This window comes from Lithobates pipiens, unplaced genomic scaffold (assembly GCF_037356315.1).
Source record: "Lithobates pipiens isolate NorthernLeopardFrog02 unplaced genomic scaffold, aLitPip1_a1.2 Scaffold_10, whole genome shotgun sequence".
NCBI lineage: Eukaryota > Metazoa > Chordata > Amphibia > Anura > Ranidae > Lithobates > Lithobates pipiens.
Window position 1 is genome coordinate 177,186,775 of NW_027507686.1, and position 22,851 is coordinate 177,209,625.

A 22,851-nucleotide genomic window follows, 5' to 3' on the forward strand; every position below is an offset into this window, starting at 1 on the left:
ATTTTAATTTTAAGGGTGGTTGGTAATAAAATAAATATGTCACAAACCAAGCAATTCAGCATAGAAAAAATTTGGAAAATGCATAAAGGTTTCACTTCCTTCTCTGTAAGCTCTAATGAGCGGGGCCCTCTGATCCCTCCTGTATTGAATTGTATTGTAATTGTACTGTCTTCCCCGATGTTGTAAAGCGCTGCGCAAGGGGGGGGTGACCGGAAGTCGACGGGAGCGGACGTGCTGTGCCAGAGCTCCAACACAGCCGCCGCTTCATCCGCCACCATCGGGACGATCCGTGAGGGGAGAGAGCCCTGGACTCCCCCCGCTGGGTGCCGAAGCCCTCCCGCGCTATCCGGGGAGGTTTTTGTGAGTTTCGCCGGCCGCTCGAGCCCCATCCAGGCTCGCGGCCTATTCCTACCCGCCGGACCGCCGCCGCCATCTTGCGGCCTACTTTGTCCCCGGGCCTCCATGCCATCCCGGGTGCCCTGAGACATGGCTGACATCCCTCCACGGCTATCGGAGGTAAGGTCGTCCAGCAGCGGTGGCTTGAACTGCCCCCGACAACTCCGGCCGCGCTGAGGCCTACTGCACAGCCCCCTGCACAAGAGGCCGGCCGCCATCTTTAGACCTCGGGCCTAGTCGACCCACTTGCCAAGCGGAGGTGCTGGGGACTACTATCGAGGGGGGTAGCATCTATCCTCGCCCCCCCCCCATCTGTGGTGCAACCTGCCGGAAGTCCCTGGAGGATTTCGATCTGCTCTTCCCTGTTGTTATTGCCTCCACCTGGATTTAACAAATACACAACGCAGTGTACTGCCATCTTAACAGGTACCACCCCCCCTCTTTATCCCCCCTGTGCCCCTGCTACCCCCCACGTCCACCTGGACTGACTGTTTTGCCCCCACCCCCCCGAACCTTCCTTGCCCCCCCTTCTACTCCTGTGCCTATCTGCCCAGGCCTATTGACTGCCAGAACATGTGAACCCCCCCATCCTATGGCAACCATGTGATTTTGGGGCCATGCCCCCACTCCCGCCTTCCTGAGGCTCCTTCTCAGCAATTTGCAGCTTTACTACCCCCGGGAGTCGCATCCTCACCTACTCAGCCCGGTCGTGCACCCCATGGGGAAGATAGGAGACCAAAGAAAGTCCTACGCTTCTGTACTTCTCCCCCAAACTTCATCCACCATGGACCGTTATCTACACAAGTCCATCCCCTCCTCCCAACTGGAGGGAGACCCTGCCTTAGACCCTTCTACTCGCCATGAACCAGATTTGAACTGCCTGGACACTCCCTCACCCACCCTAGCCCAGGGGTCCCCCACTTTGCTGACGGCAGATGTCCTAGACGCTAAGCTTCAATCCCTGCTCAAAGCTATCACTCATTCCATAACTCAGGAAATTGGGAAGCTTGCCAAAGAGCTGAGGGGTGAGATTGACCAATTGGGCGGCCGTACGGACACCCTAGAGACTAAATTTGATGAACTGGTCCAATATGTTCAAGTGTTAGAGGAAGATAACGCCGCTGTTAAACACTCCGTTTCTCAACTCCAATCACAACAAGAAGACCTCCGCAGATCGTCAGCAAGAAGAAGACCTCGAGAATCATGAACGCAGGCAGAACTTGCGGATTAGAGGCATTCCTGAAATAGTGGAGGACAGGGATCTCCGCTCCTACCTTCTAAGCCTGTTTAACGTGGTGGCCCCCCAAGTTCCAGATATTGATTGGCATTTAGACAGGGCCCATAGATCACTGGTGCCTAAACCCCCTGCAGGTGCAAACCCAAGGGACGTGGTGGTTCGGTTCCACTACTTTGACAGCAAGGAAGCGCTTACACTCGCCACTCGTAACCAATCCAAGCTGGACTTTAAAGGTGCCAAAATTCTAATCTTCAATGATCTCTCACCCATTACTTTGACAAGACGAAGAAACCTGCGTCCCTTGACGCTCCATCTCCAGACCCACAAGGTTCCATACAGATGGGGTTTTCCCTTCCGCCTATCGGTGACCCGTGAAGGCACTCAATTCTCTCTTCGTGATCTACATGAGAGCGACGCCTTCCTGCGCAGTCTTGGCCTCCCTCCTCTTCCAGATGACGAACCTGCTCCGCTTCCCTCTACACCTCGGCCGTCCGCACTTCCTGCCTGGATATGGACCCCAGTTCGCCCGAAGCCTTCTAGATCCAACCTCACCCCTCAACGAAGACCTTCCTTCAGACCCCCGACTTAAGGAACACTGCATCGGAACAGGATTGAGCTTACCTACCCCCCTAGATGGGGCCTTGTTGGATTTTCCATGGTGCAGTTTTATGTTATAATACCATGGTGGATCCCCCACACTTATCCCTTGACACCCAAGGGGTGCACTGCTCACTGTTTAATGCCCTTTTTGCTACTGTTTGCAACTTTAGTGTATTGCCTTTTAACTGTTGTATTATTATTCACCCTGTTTTCTCTTACACGGTTGCTGTGTTCACTTTTTGAAAGTTGGTTCACTTTTTGAAAGCTGGCTGAATTAGTTTTTTCCAGCTATGGAAGGCGGGGGGGTGGCCTATGGGCTCCTCCCCCTCACATTAGGCAGTCCTCGTGACCCCTGTTTTGGTCCCGGGCTCGGACCTGGGCTTCCTGGAGGTTGTTCTCCTCCAGGCTTCTCTTCGGATGTCATTTTTATTTTTGGTTTTTCTTTTTTTTTTCTTTTTTTTTGTGGCTGCTGCCCATGCAGTCTCCCCATAGGCTGCCCGTTTTTGTTTTTTTTACTGTTTTTGGTTTTTGTCTACAGCTTTTTTTCCGGTGATTCACATATCCCTGTGACACCGCTCACCTTTACACGAGTTCCTCTTGGGAAGTTCTTTTTAGTCAGGCCTCGGTCTCCTTTGGTTTCCTTGATGACCAACAGACGCGATTTTCTAGATGTATGTCATTGTCAATACTATTGTCACGCCACTATTTACCTCAATGTCAGGCTCTCTCTTTTTCTCTCTCTTTGTTTCTTTCTCTCTTCTTGCTTCTTCCTCCCTACTGCTTGGGACTCAACCTCCACTGACTGTTCTATGCTTCTCTCTACGCTCTTTCTCCAATCTTCTTTTCTATGTCATTGAAATTTTTTACCTGTAATGTGAAAGGTTTAAACTCTGTACGAAAGAGGTGGTTAGCCCTGAAAGAGTTTAAAGCATCTAAGGCGGACGTGATACTGATCCAGGAGACACACTTCCGTCCTGGGGGTTCCCTTAAATTTGCCAGCAAAACGTTTCCGACCTCCTTTCTGGCTTCGGATCCATCTGGCAAGGCGGGCGTGGCAATCCTGATTGGCCGCTCCTGCCCGTTACGAATCCAATCTACTTACCTGGACCCCCAGGGCAGATTTATTATTCTGGATTGCATGTTTCAGTCTCAACCTATCACGATCCTAAATGTATATGCTCCCAACTCTGGTCAAGTTCGCTTCCTTAGTGCTGTCTTTGACATGTTAGATAAGTATGCACACCCTTTTACAGTGATTGCTGGAGATTTTAATATGGTCATGTCCCCTGGTACAGACAAACATGTCTTGTTCCCCCCTAAACCCCCCCCCCCCCCCAATGTTGACTCCCTCTCCAAATCGTTCCGCAGACTTATCAGAGCCCGACGTTTATTAGACATATGGAGAATTAAACATCCTACTCAGAAACACTATACTTTCTACTCCCACCCTCACAAACTTTTTTCTAGATTAGACCACTTTTTCATCTCCACACCCCTCTTGACAGCTGCAGTATCTTCCGAAATTAATCCTGTCCCCTGGTCGGATCATTCCTCTGTCCATTTGGAACTCTCCCTATCCTTGACCTTCCCCCACTCCTGTCACTGGCGCCTCAATGAGACCCTTCTGCGTAACCCTGAGACTAAGGCTCAACTGACCACGTCCCTTACTGAGTATTTTGAGCTTAACGCTGGCTCCGTCTCCGAGCCCTCGACTCTGTAGGAGGCACATAAACCTGTATTCAGGGGGCATTGTATTGCAATAAGTTCCCGACTCAAAAAAGACACCACACACCAAAGAGCCTCGGCTCTTCTCAGGCTTCGCAAGGCCGAGGACCGCTTGCTCTCTTCTCCCACGGTGTCAGGGCTTAGGACTGTTGTCCGCTTACGCAACCTCCTTAGATCACTTGATTTGCAGAAGATAGACAAATCCCTCCTTTGGTCAAAGCAGAAGTTTTACGAGTACTCTAACAAACCACACCGGATACTAGTAAACAAACTTAAACCTAGACCTTTCCAAGCCTATCCTGACTCCCTTAAACAGCCCGACGGTTCCTCCACTTACTGCCCTCTTACAATGTCTAAAACATTTGGCAACTTCTACCATAAGTTGTATAACTGTTTACTCGCTGATGATCAATACACTTTCACCCAGGAGAAATTTAACTCCTTCGTGGAATCACTGCCCCTCCCCCAGCTTTCCCCTGACCACCTCCCGTCTTTAAATTCCACTATCTCCCCTGAGGAATTGGCTGAGGTAGTGGAGAATCTCCCCACCCAAAAAGCCCCTGGCCCTGATGGCCTACCTTACTCCTACTACAAAACTTTCCTTCCGTTGCTGAGTCCGCACCTTCTTTCCCTATTCTCTTCCTTATTGAAAGGCACCGTTCCTGACCCCCAGTTTCTCCATGCCCATGTATCTGTGATCCCGAAACCGGGTAAAGACCCCTCCCTCCCGGATAATTACAGGCCTATTGCACTCCTAAATTCCGATTACAAAATTTTCACCAAGATCTTGGCAAATAGGCTGTCCCGTTTACTACCGCAGCTCATCCACAAGGACCAAGTCGGTTTTGTACTGGCTGGACATGCGGGAGACAATACTAGACGTACCGTAGATTTGATTGACTTATTAAACAAAACGAACCGCCCAGCCCTTATACTGAGCCTTGACGCTCAAAAGGCGTTCGACAGACTCAGCTGGCCGTTTATGTTTGCTACGCTCTGTCACTTTGGCATTGCAGGTCCATTTGTCGCCGCCCTGAGGGCACTGTACTCCAGACCCTCTTCGCAAGTTCAACTATCCTCCTACTTATCACCATCCTTTTCCCTCAGTAATGGCACTAGGCAGGGCTGTCCGCTATCCCCCTTGCTCTTTATTCTTTGTTTGGAACCCCTGGCAGCGGCTATCCGTAACCATCCTGACATTCGAGGGGTACAACTACGCCAAACAGAGTATAAATTGTCTCTATATGCTGACGATATCCTATTGACTTTAACCAGACCCCACACCTCCCTTCCCTGTCTACATGCTCTCCTGCACCAATTTAGCTCGATCTCTGGATATAAGATCAACACTAACAAGACAGAAGCTCTACCTATCCTTATTCCCCCCGTAGAGCTTGCCCCTTTGCAGCGCAATTACGCTTATCGTTGGTGTACGGACTCCCTCAAATATCTAGGGGTTAACCTTACCTCTTCCTACTCTGGCCTATACCATGCTAATTTCCCACCGCTTTTTCGGGACATCGACCGACTCTTGCGACAATGGGACTTACTTCCCATTTCCCTCTTGGGTCGCATCAATGTCCTGAAGATGTCTATCATGCCACGACTTTTATACCTATTTGAAACGTTACCGATCCCCGTTCCCATGCCCCAACTCAAAGCTACTCAGAGGTCCTTCCTTAACTTTATATGGCGCTATAAGGCCCACAGGATAGCTAGTTCTGTAGTGCTCACTCCCAGAGCTAGAGGTGGACTGGGGGCCCCGGACCTCCTTAAATATTATTATGCTACACACATGAAACCGGTCATAGTATGGTCACATAGAATGTCATCCAGTGTATGGTCTGACATTGAAATGAGCATTACTACTCCGGTCCACCCCTGCTCGATAATTTGGGCAGAATTGGAAACTTCCATTCATCAACTTAAGAACCTTTCTCTGCGCCCCATGCTCTTTACCCTTTCTATCTGGAGGAAATGTGCCCAACGTTTCTCCCTGGCCTCTCCGTGCTCGCCATTATTAAACGTATTGTTCAACCCTGACATCCTAGACAGCCTGTCTTACTCGCGCATGCTTCCTTGGACTCATGCGGGAGTTTTCCAACTTCGTAACCTGGTACATCCACTTACACGTTCGCTTCTATCCTTCGCTGATATTCAACGTAAATTTCAGGTCCCCAAGGGTTTGTTTTACTCCTATCTTCAAATCAGACATTACTTTAGCTCCAAAAACCCCACCCTTACCTTGAATAACCCTACCCCCTTTGAACTTCTTTGCTCCCAAGGTCCATACCAAACGAAACTTATCTCTGAAATTTACAAATACTTACAGGCCTCTCCCTCTCTTTCTGGCCCAGGTCACCTCTACATGCACAAGTGGTCTCGGCTTCTTGGCCAGACCATTACCACCCCCCAATGGCTGAAAATTTGGGAGACTGCCTCTAAATCGTCTCGATGTGTAGAACAGAAAGAGACAATCTATAAAATTCTAATGTTTTGGTACAGGACCCCACAGCTCCTACATAAATACGACCCCCGGGCTTCCCCACTCTGCTGGAGATGTCGGAAGGCTATTGGATCTCTTTTTCATATCTTTTGGGAATGTTCGATCATCCAACCTTTTTGGTCCTCTGTGCATGTATATCTACAAGAACTTTCCGACACTATCCTTCCTTTAACCCCGATCCACTTTCTGTTAGGCTTACCCTTTCCTGACCTGCCTGCCAATGTCCAGAAACTTTTAGGCTATATTTTACTGGCAGCAAGACGGGCCATACCTGTCAGATGGCTGTCGCAGTCCCCGCCAACGCTCCCACAGATATTGCAAACTCTGGAACAGATCCGTAGGATGGAGTACCTCACCGCTGTTGTTCATGATACTCTGCCTAGGTTTTCCCGAGTCTGGGACTTATGGGACCATTCCCAGCTTAATCCGGGACTCCCTATAGCCCCCCCTTAAAGATTACCTGATGCTATTCCTTACCCCCCCCCCCCCCCGCCAGTATATGTCTTTCCCCGAGGATGCCTCAATCTGGTATAGGCTCCTCCCGGAAATGAGCATACCCCAGATCCAATGGTTGGCTATGCTTTCCTTGCAGACACATAGCTACCTGGCCTATCCACCCATTGGACTCTTTTTTACACCTCCCTCCTACTGACTCTTCCCCCCTGTCCCCCCCGTTAATGGATGCATTACTGCTTTAACTGTGCCTGTGACTTGATATTGCCTGACCATTATATTACTTTTTTCTTGTGTTTATTTTCTGTTTAATTTTCTTTTCTTGCTCTTTGGCCTATGGTCTGTAACGTTGTTGACACTGACAATTGTTCTGTTGATATACTTCCCTTTGTGTATTCTCTTGGAAAATTTTCAATAAAAATACAATTGAAAAAAAAAAAAGGCACTATATAAATCCTGTATAATAATAATAATAACATTAACGTGGTTGTACCTTAGACATTAAATATAAACAAAGCATATCTCTCTATAGTTTGTGCTTGTCTCAATTAAGATCACTAATTGTCATTTCTGTCTTCTGCCCCGTTTCTCTGCTATCTGCATGAATCACTTTTGACAAGTTTTCCTGACACTAAGAGAAAAAAGATGACAGGGGAGGGAGTTCCAGTACACAGCTTGTGGTTGACTGCCTCAGCTGTGTTCCAGTGTGCTGTGTGAAGGGGGTCTGTCCCTTCCCTCACTGAGCTCTGCAGAGTGTAATTTCAGCTCTCCGCCATCTGTTTTCTCACAGTTCAAACAAGCTTTATAAAGTGTTTCTGAACTTTGAACGGATGTAGAGAAGAGAAACTTGTACAACCTACACTATATTGTCAAAAGTATTGGGACACCTTCCTTTACACGCATATGAATTTTAATGGCATCCCAGTCTTAGTCTGTAGGGTTCAATATTGAGTTGACCCACCCTTTGCAGCTATAACATCTTCAACTCTTCTGAGATGGCTGTCCACAAGGTTTAAGAGTGTGTCTATGGGAATGTTTGACCATTCTTCCAGAAGCACATTTGTGAGATCAGGCACTCATGTTGGACGAGAATGCCTGGATCACAGACTCTGCTCTAATTCATCCCAGAGGTGTTCTATTGGGTTGAAGTCAGGACTCAGGCAGTCATGTTGGAACAGGAAGGGGCCCTTCCAAACTGTTCCCGCAAAGTTGGGAGCATGAAAGTGCCCGAAAATGTTTTACTATGCTGACGTCTTAGGAGTTCCCTTCACTGGAACTTTGGGGCCAAGCCCAACCCCCGAAAAACAACCCTACGCCATAATCCCCCCTCCACCAAATGATTTGGAGCAGTGCACAAGGCAAGATCCATAAAAACATGGATAAGCAAGTTTGGGGTGGAGGGACTTGAATCCTGACTTCAACCCAATAAAATACTTTAGGGATGAATTAGAGCTGAAACTGCGAGCCAGGCCTTCTTATTCAACATCAGTGCCTGTCCTCACAAATGCACTTCTGCAAGAATGGTCAAACATTCCCATAGACACACTCCTAAAGCTTGTAGACAGCCTTCCCAGAAGAGTTGAAGCTGTTATAGCTGCAAAGGGTGTGCCAACTCAATACTAAAACCTATGGACTAAGATTGGGATGCCATTAAAGTTCATGTGCGTGTAAAGACAGGCGTCTCAAAAATTTGACAATAGTGTAGGTAACAAAGAAAGGTACAACAGATGAAAATAAGAAAGCTTCAAAAAGAAAAGTGTATGTAGGAGGATTTGTTTCATCTTTGTGAATTACCTGAGGCCAGCCAATTCATTGGGTATACATAAGGTTTTCAACCGCTCTAACTGCACTATTGTCAGACACTGTCCACTGCCCTACTGCCTGACACCATCCACTGCCCTACTGCCTGACACCATCCACTGCCCTACTGTCTGACACTTTCCATTGCCCTACTTTCTGACACCATCCACTGCCTTATTGTCTGACACTGTCCACTGTCCTACTGTCTGACACCATCCATGGCCCTACTGCCTGACACTGTCCATGGCCCTACTGCCTGACACCATCCACTGCCCTACTGTCTGACACTGTCCATGGCCCTACTGCCTGACACTGTTCACTGCCCTACTGCCTGACACTGTTCACTGCCCTACTGACACTGTCCACTGCTAAGGTCGGCTAAGTTTATGTTTTTACAGTGACATTTGTTATTTTTCTCTTAAGTTTCCTTATTATTTAGGGGGTGCCGATCCCAGTGATCTTTAATTCTTTCATGTTGTTCAGGTGAATCTCCACCTTTCAAAGATTGCCAACCTGCACTCCAGGGTTTTCAAAAGAATTAGAGAGGTGTGTCAAAATGATGACAGTTTCTCGAAAATCTTTTGAATTATCCACTCAATATGTAAATAAAGATCTGAAATAACTCTTTAGTCACTTGGAGTATCTTGGCGTGTGGTGAAAGCGACGGTTCATGGGGGGGGGGGGCAGGCCAACTTTTGCATTGAGGCCCACAAGCTTCAAGCTATGCTTCTGGTGCCAACTGTTCATGTAACACTTTACCATATGAAAGGAGACAGTACAGTTACAATACAATTCAGGACAAGAGGGTTAGAAGGGCTTTGCTCCTGAGAACGTGCAATCTAAAAAGGAGGGACAAGTGCTAATAAAGGTATGGAATTAATATCAGAGGAAGGACAGAGGGTGAGCCTCGATAACAGGGGTACAGACAGCATAAAAAACTGACAGGTGCTCTAACCTTTCTCCACTATATTCAAAACTTTAAAAAAAAGAAAAGTTCTGCTTTTATTTATTTTATTGAGGAAAAAGACAAAAATAAAAGTCTGAGTGCCAAACCAGAGCAACAAACATTCTACGAGCTAAAATACCCACTTTTTGATATTGCATTCCAGCAATATTCCAGAATTCCATTTTTTTAAATAACAAACATGTTATACTTACCTCCACTTGCAGCTCGTTTTGCACAGAGTGGCCCCGAACCTGGTCTTCTGGGGTCCCTAGACATCTGTCTTTGCTTCCGCGTTCATGCGAGCTCCCTCGCATGCTGAGAAGCACTTGCGTGCGCGCTCCTGTGATACAGCCGGCGGCTATAGCCGCTCACTGTATCACTCGGCCCCGCCGCGTCATTGGATGTGATTGGCTGCGCTGCTTTCAATCCCTCCACTCCAGGCAATTAACGGCCAGGCTGAGCGGCAAAGAGGATGTTGGAGGCGAGCGTGGGACTTTTGAGAGGTCAGGTAAGTAAAACAGGGGGGCTGGGGGGGGGGGTCAGATGTTTTTTCACCTTAATGCATAGAATGCATTAAGGTGAAAAAATGTTTACCTTTACAACCCCTTTCACCCCTGAATAATGGATCATTCCCAAGACACAGTGATTGTACAAACACCTGGACTTTTTGTGGGCACTTGTATTCCCTAATCTGTTAGGCTGGGTTCACATTAGTGCAAATTGAATGTGGGTTGTTTTCCCGCAACCAATTTACATGACAGGAGATTGTGATCGGCTCTCAATGGAGCTGGTTCACACTTCTCCAGAAGGGCTGTGGAGCGGCTTGCACAGGAGTCCTGTGCGTCTTTGGCTCCATTTCAGGTCTGAATTCAGGCAATCATTTGCCCCTGATTCATCCCTGAAACAGAGAACAGGGACGCACCGGACTCCTGCTGAGATCCGCATCCGGCAGCAGTGTGAACCCAGCCTAATAGCGGGTATGGTTTTTATTGCATAGTTACATTGGTCCAGCTTGGGAAAATGTAAGTATATGGGGGGGGGGGGGGGTTATATACTAAAACTGGAGAGGGCAAAATCTGATGCAGCTCAGCATAGAAACCAATCAGTTCCAGGTTTTATTGCCAAAGTTTAAATGAACAAGCCAAAGTTAGAAACTGATTGCCTGACATTTTCAGCTGCATCAGATTTTGAGTTATCCAGTTTTAGTAAATCACACCCACAAAGTCTATATCTGTAGGACTTCAGTAGAAGTGGCAAATCACTGTAGTAATTGGCACAACTACAGTGAGTGTCCTGGCCTTCTGGGTCCTGTGCTGAGCAGCTGCCATTCTGCATAGTCATCACAGCTGCCACAGAACACCTTGTATTGTTTGTGAATACAAGGCATTCTCTGACTGGAGATTGTAACACTAACTGCCCATCGTTCCACCTTATCCAATCAGAGAAAGCCTTGTATTCACTGGAAAGAAAAATCAAGTCTTTCTGTGAATAGTGGCCATTCTGAGCGAGTGAGTTTCTGTGCTGAGCCACTCAGTTCACTATGCAGAAGGGCATCCACTAAGTACAGATCATCAGCTTCCAAAGGTATTAACTATAAATGCTTACATGTAACTATGCAATCAAAACCATACCTGGTGTTCAGCATTAATAATAAAACCTGACATAATTTCTAGCACATGTTCACTTAAAAATGGAATTTGGCCTTTAAAGTGGAACTTCACCCAAAAGGGGAAATTTTGCTTTCTGCCTCTCCTCCTTCCCCACCTCCTCTACAACTATTAGTGCAATCCTTTTTTTGGGGGGGAGAGAGGAGCGGGTACCTATATTTCATACTTACCCAATCCCCACTTCCTAGGTGATCCTAGTGGAATTTCACCTCCCTTCTCCCTGTAGCCCCTTGGGAAATGTTACCAGTCCCAGAAGGCTGCAGGACCATTCACAAAGTACAATGTGACTCATACATGTGCAATGGGAAGCATGCTGTATAGCCACGAGGAGTCACAGCTGGCTTCCCACTCTTAGGATGCCGGCGCTGTCGATCCAAAGAATGGTGAAGAATGACCCACCCCCGGTGAGGATGGCGCTAGATCCTTGGCCAGGTAAGTGTCCTTTTATTAGAAGTAATCAGCTACATTATTTATATCTGCTGACATTAATTATTTGGATCTTGGGGTAAAGATCCTCTTTAAAGATCTGACCCCTTTGTAAATGGAGTTGGCGAACAGCTAGTACTTTGTGTTAGCCTCAAATTATTCTGCTGAAATAGTTTATTTGATACATGCATTGTAGAATAGAAAAGGGGGGGGGAGGGGTGTATGGACCGCACAACATAACTGTATTTGTTTGTTATAGGATAAAATATGTGAAAGCAGCCTGACATCTGAAGCCTTCAGAAGCTGTAACAAGCTTCTTGACCCTAAGGAATACATAGCAAGCTGTGTGCAAGACCTCTGCAGGTGTAGTTCCAAGAACCGAATGTCCTGCCAGTGCAATATGCTTGCTGAGTATTCACGCCAGTGTACACATGCTGGAGGTGTTCCTGGGAACTGGAGAAACCCAAAATTTTGCTGTAAGTATAAAGCAAATGCAAGAATGTATACTATATACTGAATCTGAAATATATACTAACTGGTACTTCTTGCATGTCATAGCCTCTTCTCTTATGGGAGTGTCTAATTACAGGGAAATCAATGAAATGTAGAAATTGTAGTCACTGGTTAATTAAAACACCGCAGTGTGCTTACACAAACAGATAAAGTGCCCGACCACCGTAGCTGCAGATTCTGCTTACCAAACGGCAAGCATTAAAGGCAGGTGGCTATAACCCAGCCTGGGCCTTTAAGCTTGCACAACACAGATGGTAATCAAATAGTACTGCTCACTTCCTCCGTCCCAATATCCGTATGCTTTCAATGGATACTCAGGAAGAGAAAAGAACTAACTATAGTGTAGTATATTCCAAACTAGGGAATTTATTAGATAAAATATTGCACTTACAATTACGCAGTCATATAAATGCATAAGAAAGATTGCCGGCCGGCATACACAAACGGAGCCCGTCCTCCTAGTCAGATAGGGCAGACCCAAGGGCATTAAGTTTATCAATCTGGTGGCTATTAGTTTGGCATATATTTTTATGTCTAAATTGAAAAGTGAAATGGGTCGGAAGTTTTGTGGCAAGGTAGGTTCATTACCTGGCTTTGGCAGTGTTGTAATCAATGCATTTAAAATTTCTAACAGAAGAGAAGAGGAAGAGGCAGCGTCATTGCACAATTGATGTTTTGGCTTGCCTGACTATCCGTTGCAGTTCCGAAACTCTGTCTATGTTTTGACTCAGTTTACCTTTTTTATTATTATTAAACAAGTGTTATTTAACTGTACTTCTGTTTCAGTTTGATTCATGGTTTCTGACACTCCTGTGTAGATGGTTGTGTAACAGTGGAGTCATCTTTTAGTTTGTAAAGTGTGCTATAATAGTGAAAAAAGGCATCTGCAATGGCTTGTGGATTTAATCATTTCTTTTTCGAAGTAAGGTGGTAAAGATGTGTAATTTTGGTTTTAGCGTAGTGGCCTTTGATTCTGATAGCCATGGCTTTCCCTGCCTTGTTGCCTGTAGAATAGTGTTTAGCTTTAACATGCTTTTGCACTTTTTCAAATGATTCTAGTAAATGCGATCTCAGTTCTTGTCTGAGATGTAATAATTAAGCTTTAAGTGCAGGGTCAGCATTGGTTTGGTTTTGATTCTCTAAGGTTTTAATATGGGTTGTGAGGGTATGTAGATGATGTGATCTCTTCCTCTTCTCTCTGGCACTTAATTGAATAATGATCCCCCTAATGAATGCTTTATGAGCATTCCAAAGTATAGTATTATTAGAGGCGGTTCCTTCATTCAGTTTAAAAAAATCCTTCTACACATATATAGGCTGGATGAACTGGTGAATGGATAATCAAGGCATTGGCTCTCCAGATCTTTGTGCGAGGGGTAGATGGTAGGGTTGTCAGTGGTCACTGTGATAGGTACATGCTCAGACCATGTTATGGTGTATATAGCTGATTCGTACACTTTGGGTAGAGTCCATTTGTCCACCAAAAAGTAATCTATCCGGGTGTACGAATTGTGACGCTGAGAGAAGAAGGAGTAGTCATGTTCGGTGCTGTGGTGGCACCTCCATACATCATATAGGTCATTGTTCCTTATGAAGGATCCCATAGGTGAAATGAGTCTGCTGGTGCGGGAAGAGGTATCTAGAGAGTTGTCTGGTATTATATTGAAGTCTCCACACATGAGATGTCCTTGGCAGAATTTGTTTATTGTCTTCATCAGTTTGGATAGGAATCTGATTTGTTTGGCATTGGGTGCATATATATTTACTATAGTGTATATAGTGTTTTTTAAGGTTTTGGAGAGTAAAGGCTATTGTATTTCTGATGGCTATCGTGACTTAATTTTTCTTTATGGGTCCTGATGCTTGGAATAAATGGGCAAAGTTTTTGTTGGTACAAAGGGGTTCTTCATTGATTTTAAAGTGAGTCTCTTGTATGTATAAGATTTCGATGTGAGAGTCCTGTGCTGTATGCCACAGGGACGCTCATTTGTTGTTCAATATGATACACTTTCTGTCCTATGAAATTCATTTCTGACTTAAATTTAGAGAACATGGAGGAAATATCATTATGGAGCAAGCTGTAAAGAGACATATGCATCTCATTCATAGTGGTGTCTATAACCGGTTGGTTAGAGATGGGAAATGCTGCTATAGGAGATGGATGGGCTGACTGTGTGAGGAGATTCTCCAATGCAGGGCTTACCTCATGAGTGTGTGTGCCAGAATCCAGGCGCATCCGCGACTTGGCTGGGCTGTTACTGATGGATGATGGTTGGGATGAAGAAGGAGAGTTTGAGGAATCATTCTGCAGGAATATTTCTAGGCTATCCACATCAGGTAGGTCTGTGTACATATCGTCTTTGTGCTGTGAGAGGCCATGGGCGCCATCTTGGATTCGTCCTCCCAGCGGCTGAGAGAAGAAGGCCATCAGTTATTTTAGGCTTCCGGTATTCCTTTAGTTTGTGAGATGATCCGGGATTGTGCCCCTGTGTGTAGAGTCTGTGGCGGGCATAATTGTAGCTCTGGTAAGCAGTGATGCTGTTTGGTTCTCCGTTTGGCGCTGTGTAATCCGGTGTCCATACTGCTTAGCGGTTAGCCATGCCCCCTTCTTATATAGTTTTTTTTGAATTTGAATATCTAATATTTCCTAAATAAGCTGAAATTGCACAAAAAAATATGCAATATGGGGGCGTGGCGACCGAGCTCTAAGATGGACGCCTGATCCTGGAGCTCCGTTCGCCCGCCAGAGAGAACACGCCGCAACAGCGCTCACCGGCCGTATAATACCCACGATTTCACCCGAACGATTGGCGGAACTGCTGGGGAATGTCGAGGAGACGTAAGAATACCTTACAACCGCAGAAGATGGCTCACTTCTTCCCGGCGAAATCCCGCGAGCCCCCGCAAGATGGCGGCGGATCACATCCTCACCTCAGAGCAGAGCAGGCCGCGCAGGCCGCGCAGACCGGGACGAACGACGGAGATCTTCGTTCACAACGAGACTCTGCAGGATCCTTCAGTGGCCAGTCGTCAGGTACGCCGACCCCCACTACAAGAAGCCCAGCCAAATCAAAACCCAGGCTGATTTCTCCTGACAGGCATCCAGACATGGAGGTAAGCGCCTCACAAGGTGACCAGGCTGCACAACCATCACAAGGCCCTGACCCCATATCTCACTTTCCCACATCTGGCCAACCTATCTCAGATACTGTACTGAAAGAAATGCTGATATCACTTCGATCAGCTCTCCAAGCTGATATGGTACAAGGTATCAACCAATGTCACAGGGAAGTGCAGGCTATAGGAGTCAGAGTGGACAGGGTGGAACGTAAGATGGAGGATTTCTCAGCTACTTACAATGTGATGGTGGATTCACACACAGCACAGGGGAATGACATAGCATGGCTGAAAGATAAGGTCGCAGACCTTGAAGACCGCAGCAGGCGTAACAATATTAAGTTAAGGGGAATACCCGAATCTGTCTCTGCACAGCAACTCTTACAATTTGCCCAAACGCTGTTTTCCTCTCTGCTGCCTAATCTGACCGCACAGGATTTATTAGTGGACCGGATCCATAGGATCCCCAAGCCCTCCTTCCTCCCTGAGGGCACCCCGAGAGACACGCTATTGAGGATCCATTTCTACCATGTTAAAGAGCAAATATTTCAAGCAGCACGCAGCCCCGACAATATGCCTTCCCAATATGCTGATTTGCAAATCCTCCCGGACCTCTCTCGGCATACGTTACAGAGGAGGCGCAATCTAGCGACAATCACGAAAGCTTTGAGAAACCATAAAATTCCACACAAATGGAAATATCCAGCCACGCTCATCATCACACACAATGGGGTCACCAAATCCATTAATAAATTGGAAGAAGGTATTAACCTCCTAACTCAATGGGGGATTGTGCAGGAGCCACCACCTACTCTAGCTCCCCCAAGGCATCCCTCGCCTCTCCAGGAAGAATGGCAGCTAGTCTCACACAAGCGCCACAACAAAACACAGGCCGGGAGTAGCTCTTAAGTACTCCTCATCCTTTACATCTTTTCTCTCTGGCTGACGGAGTTAGTTCTCACTCTCCAATCGCCCTGTTACCGAGTTCAGCAGTCATGACTGCACTTGGATCAGTTGTTAGATCCTTTTTTACTATACATGCACTATACGTTTTTGTCTTATGTTTTTGTTCTTTTCCCTTTTTCCTCCCATCTGGACTCATGGACTTCTACGAAAAAACCAAGAACTTCCTTATGCAAGACCCAACCTTATTCCGTTCAGCTCTGGTGCAGACGCATCTGTTGAAAACATGCGATAACAGTGAGTACCATGCACTTACGACCCCACAGGCTTTCTTACTACGTCATAAATGACTATTACCTGCTTATCTCTTAACGTGCGGGGGCTGAACCACCCTGCAAAACGTTTTTCACTCTGGCAAGAGGCCCATAAACAAAAAGCAGACATACTTCTCATCCAAGAGACTCATTTTCAACAACGGAAAAATCCGCTCTGTACCCATAAGGATTACCCACACATATTTTTGGCATGTACTCCAGACAGCAAAACAGGTGGGGTGATGATAGCAATTAAGAACACTGTGTCCTTCCTTCTTAAGGAATCGTTCATAGATGATAAAGGTAGATTCATAATTCTAACAGGCGACTTTGACTCTCAACCCTTCACCTTGGTTACGCTTTATGCTCCGAACTCCCATCAACTGAGATTTATCAGACGAGTATTCAAAAAAGCTGAATCTATGCTTTACGGCAGTCTTCTCATCGGAGGGGACTTCAATCTCGTAGCGGATCGTCATCTGGATACTACGGCTGTTCATAAGTGTAGATCATCGTCTTTATCTAACTTTTTCCACACAAGAGACCTTTTCGACGTCTGGAGATGCCACCATGCTAACGAAAGGGACTATACCTTTTTCTCAGCTAGACATTGCACTTACTCAAGGATTGACATGTTCCTAACTGACAAGTGGCTTTTGCAGAAGGTCCGAGCCACTAAGATACATGATATCACGTGGTCGGATCACGCTGCAATCTCATTGTCTATCGATACACATAAGGCCGCTCCTTCACCACCCATCTGGCGTTGCAATACTAGGCTTCTTCAAGAACCCAAACTTGCCCCAACAATCTCTCAGCATCTCAGAGACTTTTTCCAAAACAATTCCACCCCAGGCATTGATCCCTTTATCCTCTGGAACACACACAAAGCCTTCATGAGAGGCATTCTTATACAGTTAGGAGCCAGAGAGAAGAAAAAATACAACTCTTTACTGAAAGAGGTGCTAGATGAAATTCATTTGCTAGACACCCAAAACAAAGTCTCCCCCTCGCCTGTTATAGCGGCTACCATCACCGACCTTAGAAACAAACTGAGAAACCTCCTTACACAAAAATTTGATAAACATTTACGCAGACTGCAACTGAATTCCTACGCTCATGCCAATAGAGCAGGGAAATACCTAGCTAATCGGATAAAGGCTGCCCGCACCCGCTCCAAAATTGCCCACTTGATACACCCGACATCACACCACAAAATCACCAATCCCCAGGACATAGCGAACCAATTTGCAGATTATTATGGAGCTCTCTATAATTTACGCAACGACATAAACACTCCACAACCGACTGCACAAGACATTCAAACATTCCTGCAGGCCGTTAATCTCCCGTCTCTCTCGGAGGACCATCTAATTCAATTAAATGCCCCATTCACACTACAGGAGATAGCCAAGACTATATCCACATTGCCTAATGGCAAATCACCAGGCCCTGATGGCTTCGGGAATGAGTACTATAAAATCCTCACGGACCTGCTCTCCCCACACCTTCTTGACGTTTTCACTAAAGCGGAATCGACTTCCTCCTTCCCCTCTGAGATGCTGAGAGCACACATTGTAACCTTACCAAAGCCGGGTAAAGATCCCACTACTCCCGCTAATTTTAGGCCAATTTCCCTTTTAAATTCTGATATAAAAATTTATGCTAAATTGTTGGCTAGGAGACTGACAAATATCATTCCAAGCATTATACCAAAGGACCAGATGGGCTTTGTGAAGGGGCGGCAAACCTCAGACGCCACTAGGCGAGTTATCAATGTTATTCATCATGCTAAAGCCTCCGGAACGCCTTCTCTGCTTCTTTCCATAGACGCAGAGAAGGCGTTCGATAGAGTGCACTGGATGTATATGGAAGCGGTATTGAACAAATTTGGCTTCAGGGGACCAATTTTCACTGCTATTATGGCACTTTACTCGTGTCCATCAGCACAGGTATACACGGCAGGCCTATTGTCCAAGTCGTTTGACATAACAAATGGCACTCGCCAAGGGTGTCCTCTTTCCCCCACTATATTTAATCTGATCATAGAGCCATTAGCACAATCTATACGGACAAATGACCTGATTAAAGGTTTCTCCTTTGGCAAATCCAAACATGTCATAAATCTGTTTGCTGACGACATTATTTTGCTATTAACTGATCCTATACATTCTCTCCCACAAGCCCACAAGACCCTGTCTGATTTTGGAGCTATATCCTACTATAAGGTCAATTACAATAAATCACTGATCTTGGATCTGGGAACCCACCCGCAAGCAAAAAAAGCCTTGCAATTATCGCTTCCATATTCTTGGGCCACCAAGGGCATTACCTATTTGGGTCTGACGTTGACTAACACCCTCCCTGTCTTGGCTGATGCTAATTTCAAACCTCTTTTGGCCAAAATAGAACGCCAACTTACGGAGATAGGACGGAGGGAGTTGTCATGGCTAGGTAGAATAGCAGCCTACAAAATGTCTATACTGCCTCAAGTATTGTATATGTTCCGCTCCTTACCAATTCCCATACCCCTACACTATGTTAACAAGTTGTCCAATGCCATGTGGAAATTCACGTGGGGGGGTAAAAAGGCTAGATGCCCCCGCCACGTTCTTACACCTCACAAAACCATAGGAGGAGCTGGATACATAGACCTAAGGGATTATATGTGGGCTACAAGACTTGACCAACTCAAGCACTGGTTCAATAGAGCGGAAAGTCCACTGTGGGCAGACATGGAAATTTCTAAGCTACCTGTAAGTAATCCCACAGATTTCTTACTTAGTGACTCATGGGATCCTTGGGACTCCAGAAATTTACCTCCCACTATACAGGTGTCACTGCAAGCGTGGCGATTCCTCCTCAAACAAGATAACGGAGACGTAACTGACATAGCATATGACTTACCATTAGAAATCCTAAATGCCAAGCTCCCCTTCCTACAAACGTCGCAACTACAAGCGAAAAATATTCGCTATATTCAAGAACTATGCAGGGACACGGAACCCAAATCGGCCGTACAGGTCATATCGGAATTTGACTTACCACACACCGCATGGTTTTCCTGTACCCGTATTTCTCATTATTTAAAGACACGTCCGATACCCATCACCCATATACCCACTAAGGCATGGGCATTTTTTTCGAGTTCACACCATAATACCAAAGGTATATCATTATTTTATAACATCTTTCAGGATAAACGCATATTTCACAAATCGCCAGCACTCAGGAAGTGGGAAGGAGATTTAGCAACCACCTTTACTGATGAACAATGGCTCTCTGCCTTTAAATCTATCCACAAATCCTCCCATTGTGTGAGTCATTGGGAAATGACCTTGAAAATTATTTATAGGTGGCATTATACCCCTTTTCGAATGTCTATCATGTTCCCATCCTCTTCACCACTTTGTTGGCGGAATTGTGGTCGCATTGGAAACTTGATTCACATTCTCTGGGAATGCCCATGCTTGAAAAGCTTATGGAACAAAGTTTTTCAAACAATTTCTGATCTCACAGGTATCCTTACCCCTCCAAACCCTAATTTAGCTATACTGCACATTGGTATTGAAACCTTTTCATGTGGGGATAGAGCTATGGTAACACATATTTTACTAGCCACACGAAACCTAATTCTTCGCAATTGGAAGACATCTATGGCCCTTAATTTTTCTGAAGTAGTCACCATTGTCAATAGGAATTATACGTTTGAAAGATTGATTGCTATTAACTCATTTTGCTGTAAGCAATTCGATAAGGATTGGAAGTTATGGACCACCAGATTTGGGCATTGATCCGTGGTCACCTCTTATTTTAGAACTTTACTATCACTAACTGATACAAGTATTTTTGTTTTGCTTTTTACTAACTGAACGAGACGTAATACACCTGTCTGTACTTTGTACTTTATATTTTTATATTGTTGCATTTCTCATGGTTGTATATCCTGTGTCCAGATACCCACCCTTATCTTCCTTTCCTTATTGTATTATGTTTTGTTTTGTTTGTCTTTGAAAAACTTAATAAAAACTCATTGAAGAAAAAAAAATATGCAATATTAAAGGTAAAATAGGTAAACGTGGCAAATAGAGTTGACCTGTTCTATTCACAATCCTTTCTTTGGAGAATGTTGGGATAATCAGTAATGTTCCACTAGTTTACATGCTTTGAATAATAATCTTTGTAACATAACAACAATGGTTGGTTAATATTGCTCTTCATCCAATATTCCAAGTAAAAATAATGAGACAAGAGAAACTGTAGCAAGAAAAACAGTGGACAAAGGGGTTGATTTACTAAAGGAAAATAGACTGTACACTTTTGCAAGCGCAGTTGCACCAGAGCTTAATAAATGAGAGGGAGTTCTGCTTCCATCATCCAATCATGTACGAGAACATATGCTGTTTTTTTTTTCTTTGCATGTGATTGGATATTCTTTGTAAAGTGAAGCTTTACTTCATTTACTAAGATCTGCAGCAATTGCACTTGTAAAAGCGCAAAAGTCTATTTGCCTTTAGTAAATCAACCTTATTGTGCCAGTTATATCTGAAAACTATCTTATTAGTTTAGGACATTTAGGACAAATCAGTGACTGGCTTCTACTCCAAGTTTTTTTTACATGTGTTCTACAGATCCCATGTAAATAAAAAGTTAGGTAGTTGTGTTGAGGATAAAGATTCGTGCAGTATTGAGGATAAAGCCATTTCCCCTTTATCACCCCTATCTCCAACATCCTCCATCCTCTGCTACATGGTAAATGCCCAGTGGCTTGTTGAGCGATCAGTAAACTGGTATATAACCAGGATATCATCCCTTTTTTGTCAGAGTTCTGAGTTGTATCCTTTAATATGGCTGGTTAATGTGGTTCCAGAGTAGTCGATTCTGCCTGAGCATGAAAAACATGCGAGACTTGAGCTGGGCTTAATTTTTACCATAAACCCAGTTCTAAGCCATATTTAAAAATTTTAAATTGTCTAGTTTTCCTAGTAAAAAATGATATGTAAGCCTACAAAAAAGTCCTGGACCTGCTAATGGTAGTTGTAGTGAACCCATCTCTTCTATTAGGATAAAATGCCCTTCAGATTTTTTTATCCATGCCTCATAGACAGTTAATACAAAAATAAGGGAGAGTTTTCCTAAACTTATTTTGGGTGCTGTATGCCAAACATTTAGTTTGTATTGATGATTTACTCATACTTAGCTCACTTTTGTGTTTGCAGCAAAGACATGCCCTTTAAACATGGTACGCCAGGAGTGTGGCTCCCCTTGTCTCAATACATGCTCCAATACAGACAGGTCCATGGTTTGTGAAGACCACAACATAGATGGATGTTTTTGCCCTAAAGGTAACACACCGACCAGTATTTTTTTTCTTTTTCAAGTTCATATTTCATGTATGTAAACACCAATTATTTCCCTTGTATACTGACTTCATGTTTCATTCTTAGACACTGTGCTTGATGACATAAACAACACAGGCTGTATTCCTAAAGAGAAATGTTTCTGTGTCTATGATGGTAAAAATTACTCCCCAGGATTATCCTACAGTACCCCATGTCGAGCATGGTAAGTTAACCACTTGACCACTGGGCACTTAAACACCCTTAATAACCAGACCAATTTTCAGCTTTCGGTGCTCTCGCATTTTGAATGACAATTACTCAGTCATGCAACACTGGACCTATATGAAATTTTTGTCCTTTTTTTCACACAAATAGAGCTTTCTTTTGGTGGTATTTAATCACCGCTGGGTTTTTTATTTTTTGTGCTATAAAAGAAAAAATACCGAAAATTCTGTAAAAAAATGAATTTTTCTTTGTTTCTGTTAGAAAATTTAGCAGATTAGTAATTTTTTCTTCATAAATTTTGGCCAAAATTTATACCACTACATATCTTTGGTAAAAATAAGTACAAATTGGTGGATATTATTTGGTCTTTGTGAAAGTTATAGAGTCCACAAGCTATGGTGCCAATATCTGAAAATTTATCACACCTGAAGTACTGACGGCCTATTTCAATTCTTGAGACCCTAACATGCCAGAAAAGTACAAATACCCCCCAAATGACCCCTTTTTGGAAAGAAGACATTCCAAGGTAATTAGTAAGAGGCATGATGAGTTTTTTGAAGTTGTCATTTTTTCCCACAATTCTTTGCAAAATCAAGATTCTTTTTACTTTTTTTTTTTCACAAAATTGTCATATTATCAGGTTATTTCTCACACACAGCATATGCATACCACAAATTACAC

General features: G+C 44.7%; 1 protein-coding gene across 3 annotated transcripts in view; it reads left to right on the plus strand.

Annotated features, from left to right (window-relative positions):
* LOC143935931 (mucin-5AC-like) overlaps window positions 1–22,851 on the plus strand; it is a 251,510-nt gene that overhangs the window by 64,981 nt on the left and 163,678 nt on the right. For all 3 annotated transcript variants that reach the window (XM_077460154.1, XM_077460146.1, XM_077460163.1), the window contains 3 exons: window positions 12,016–12,232; window positions 21,823–21,948; window positions 22,051–22,168. In XM_077460154.1, the coding sequence (XP_077316280.1) occupies window positions 12,016–12,232; window positions 21,823–21,948; window positions 22,051–22,168 (461 nt within the window). The remainder of the gene's footprint in view (window positions 1–12,015; window positions 12,233–21,822; window positions 21,949–22,050; window positions 22,169–22,851) is intronic.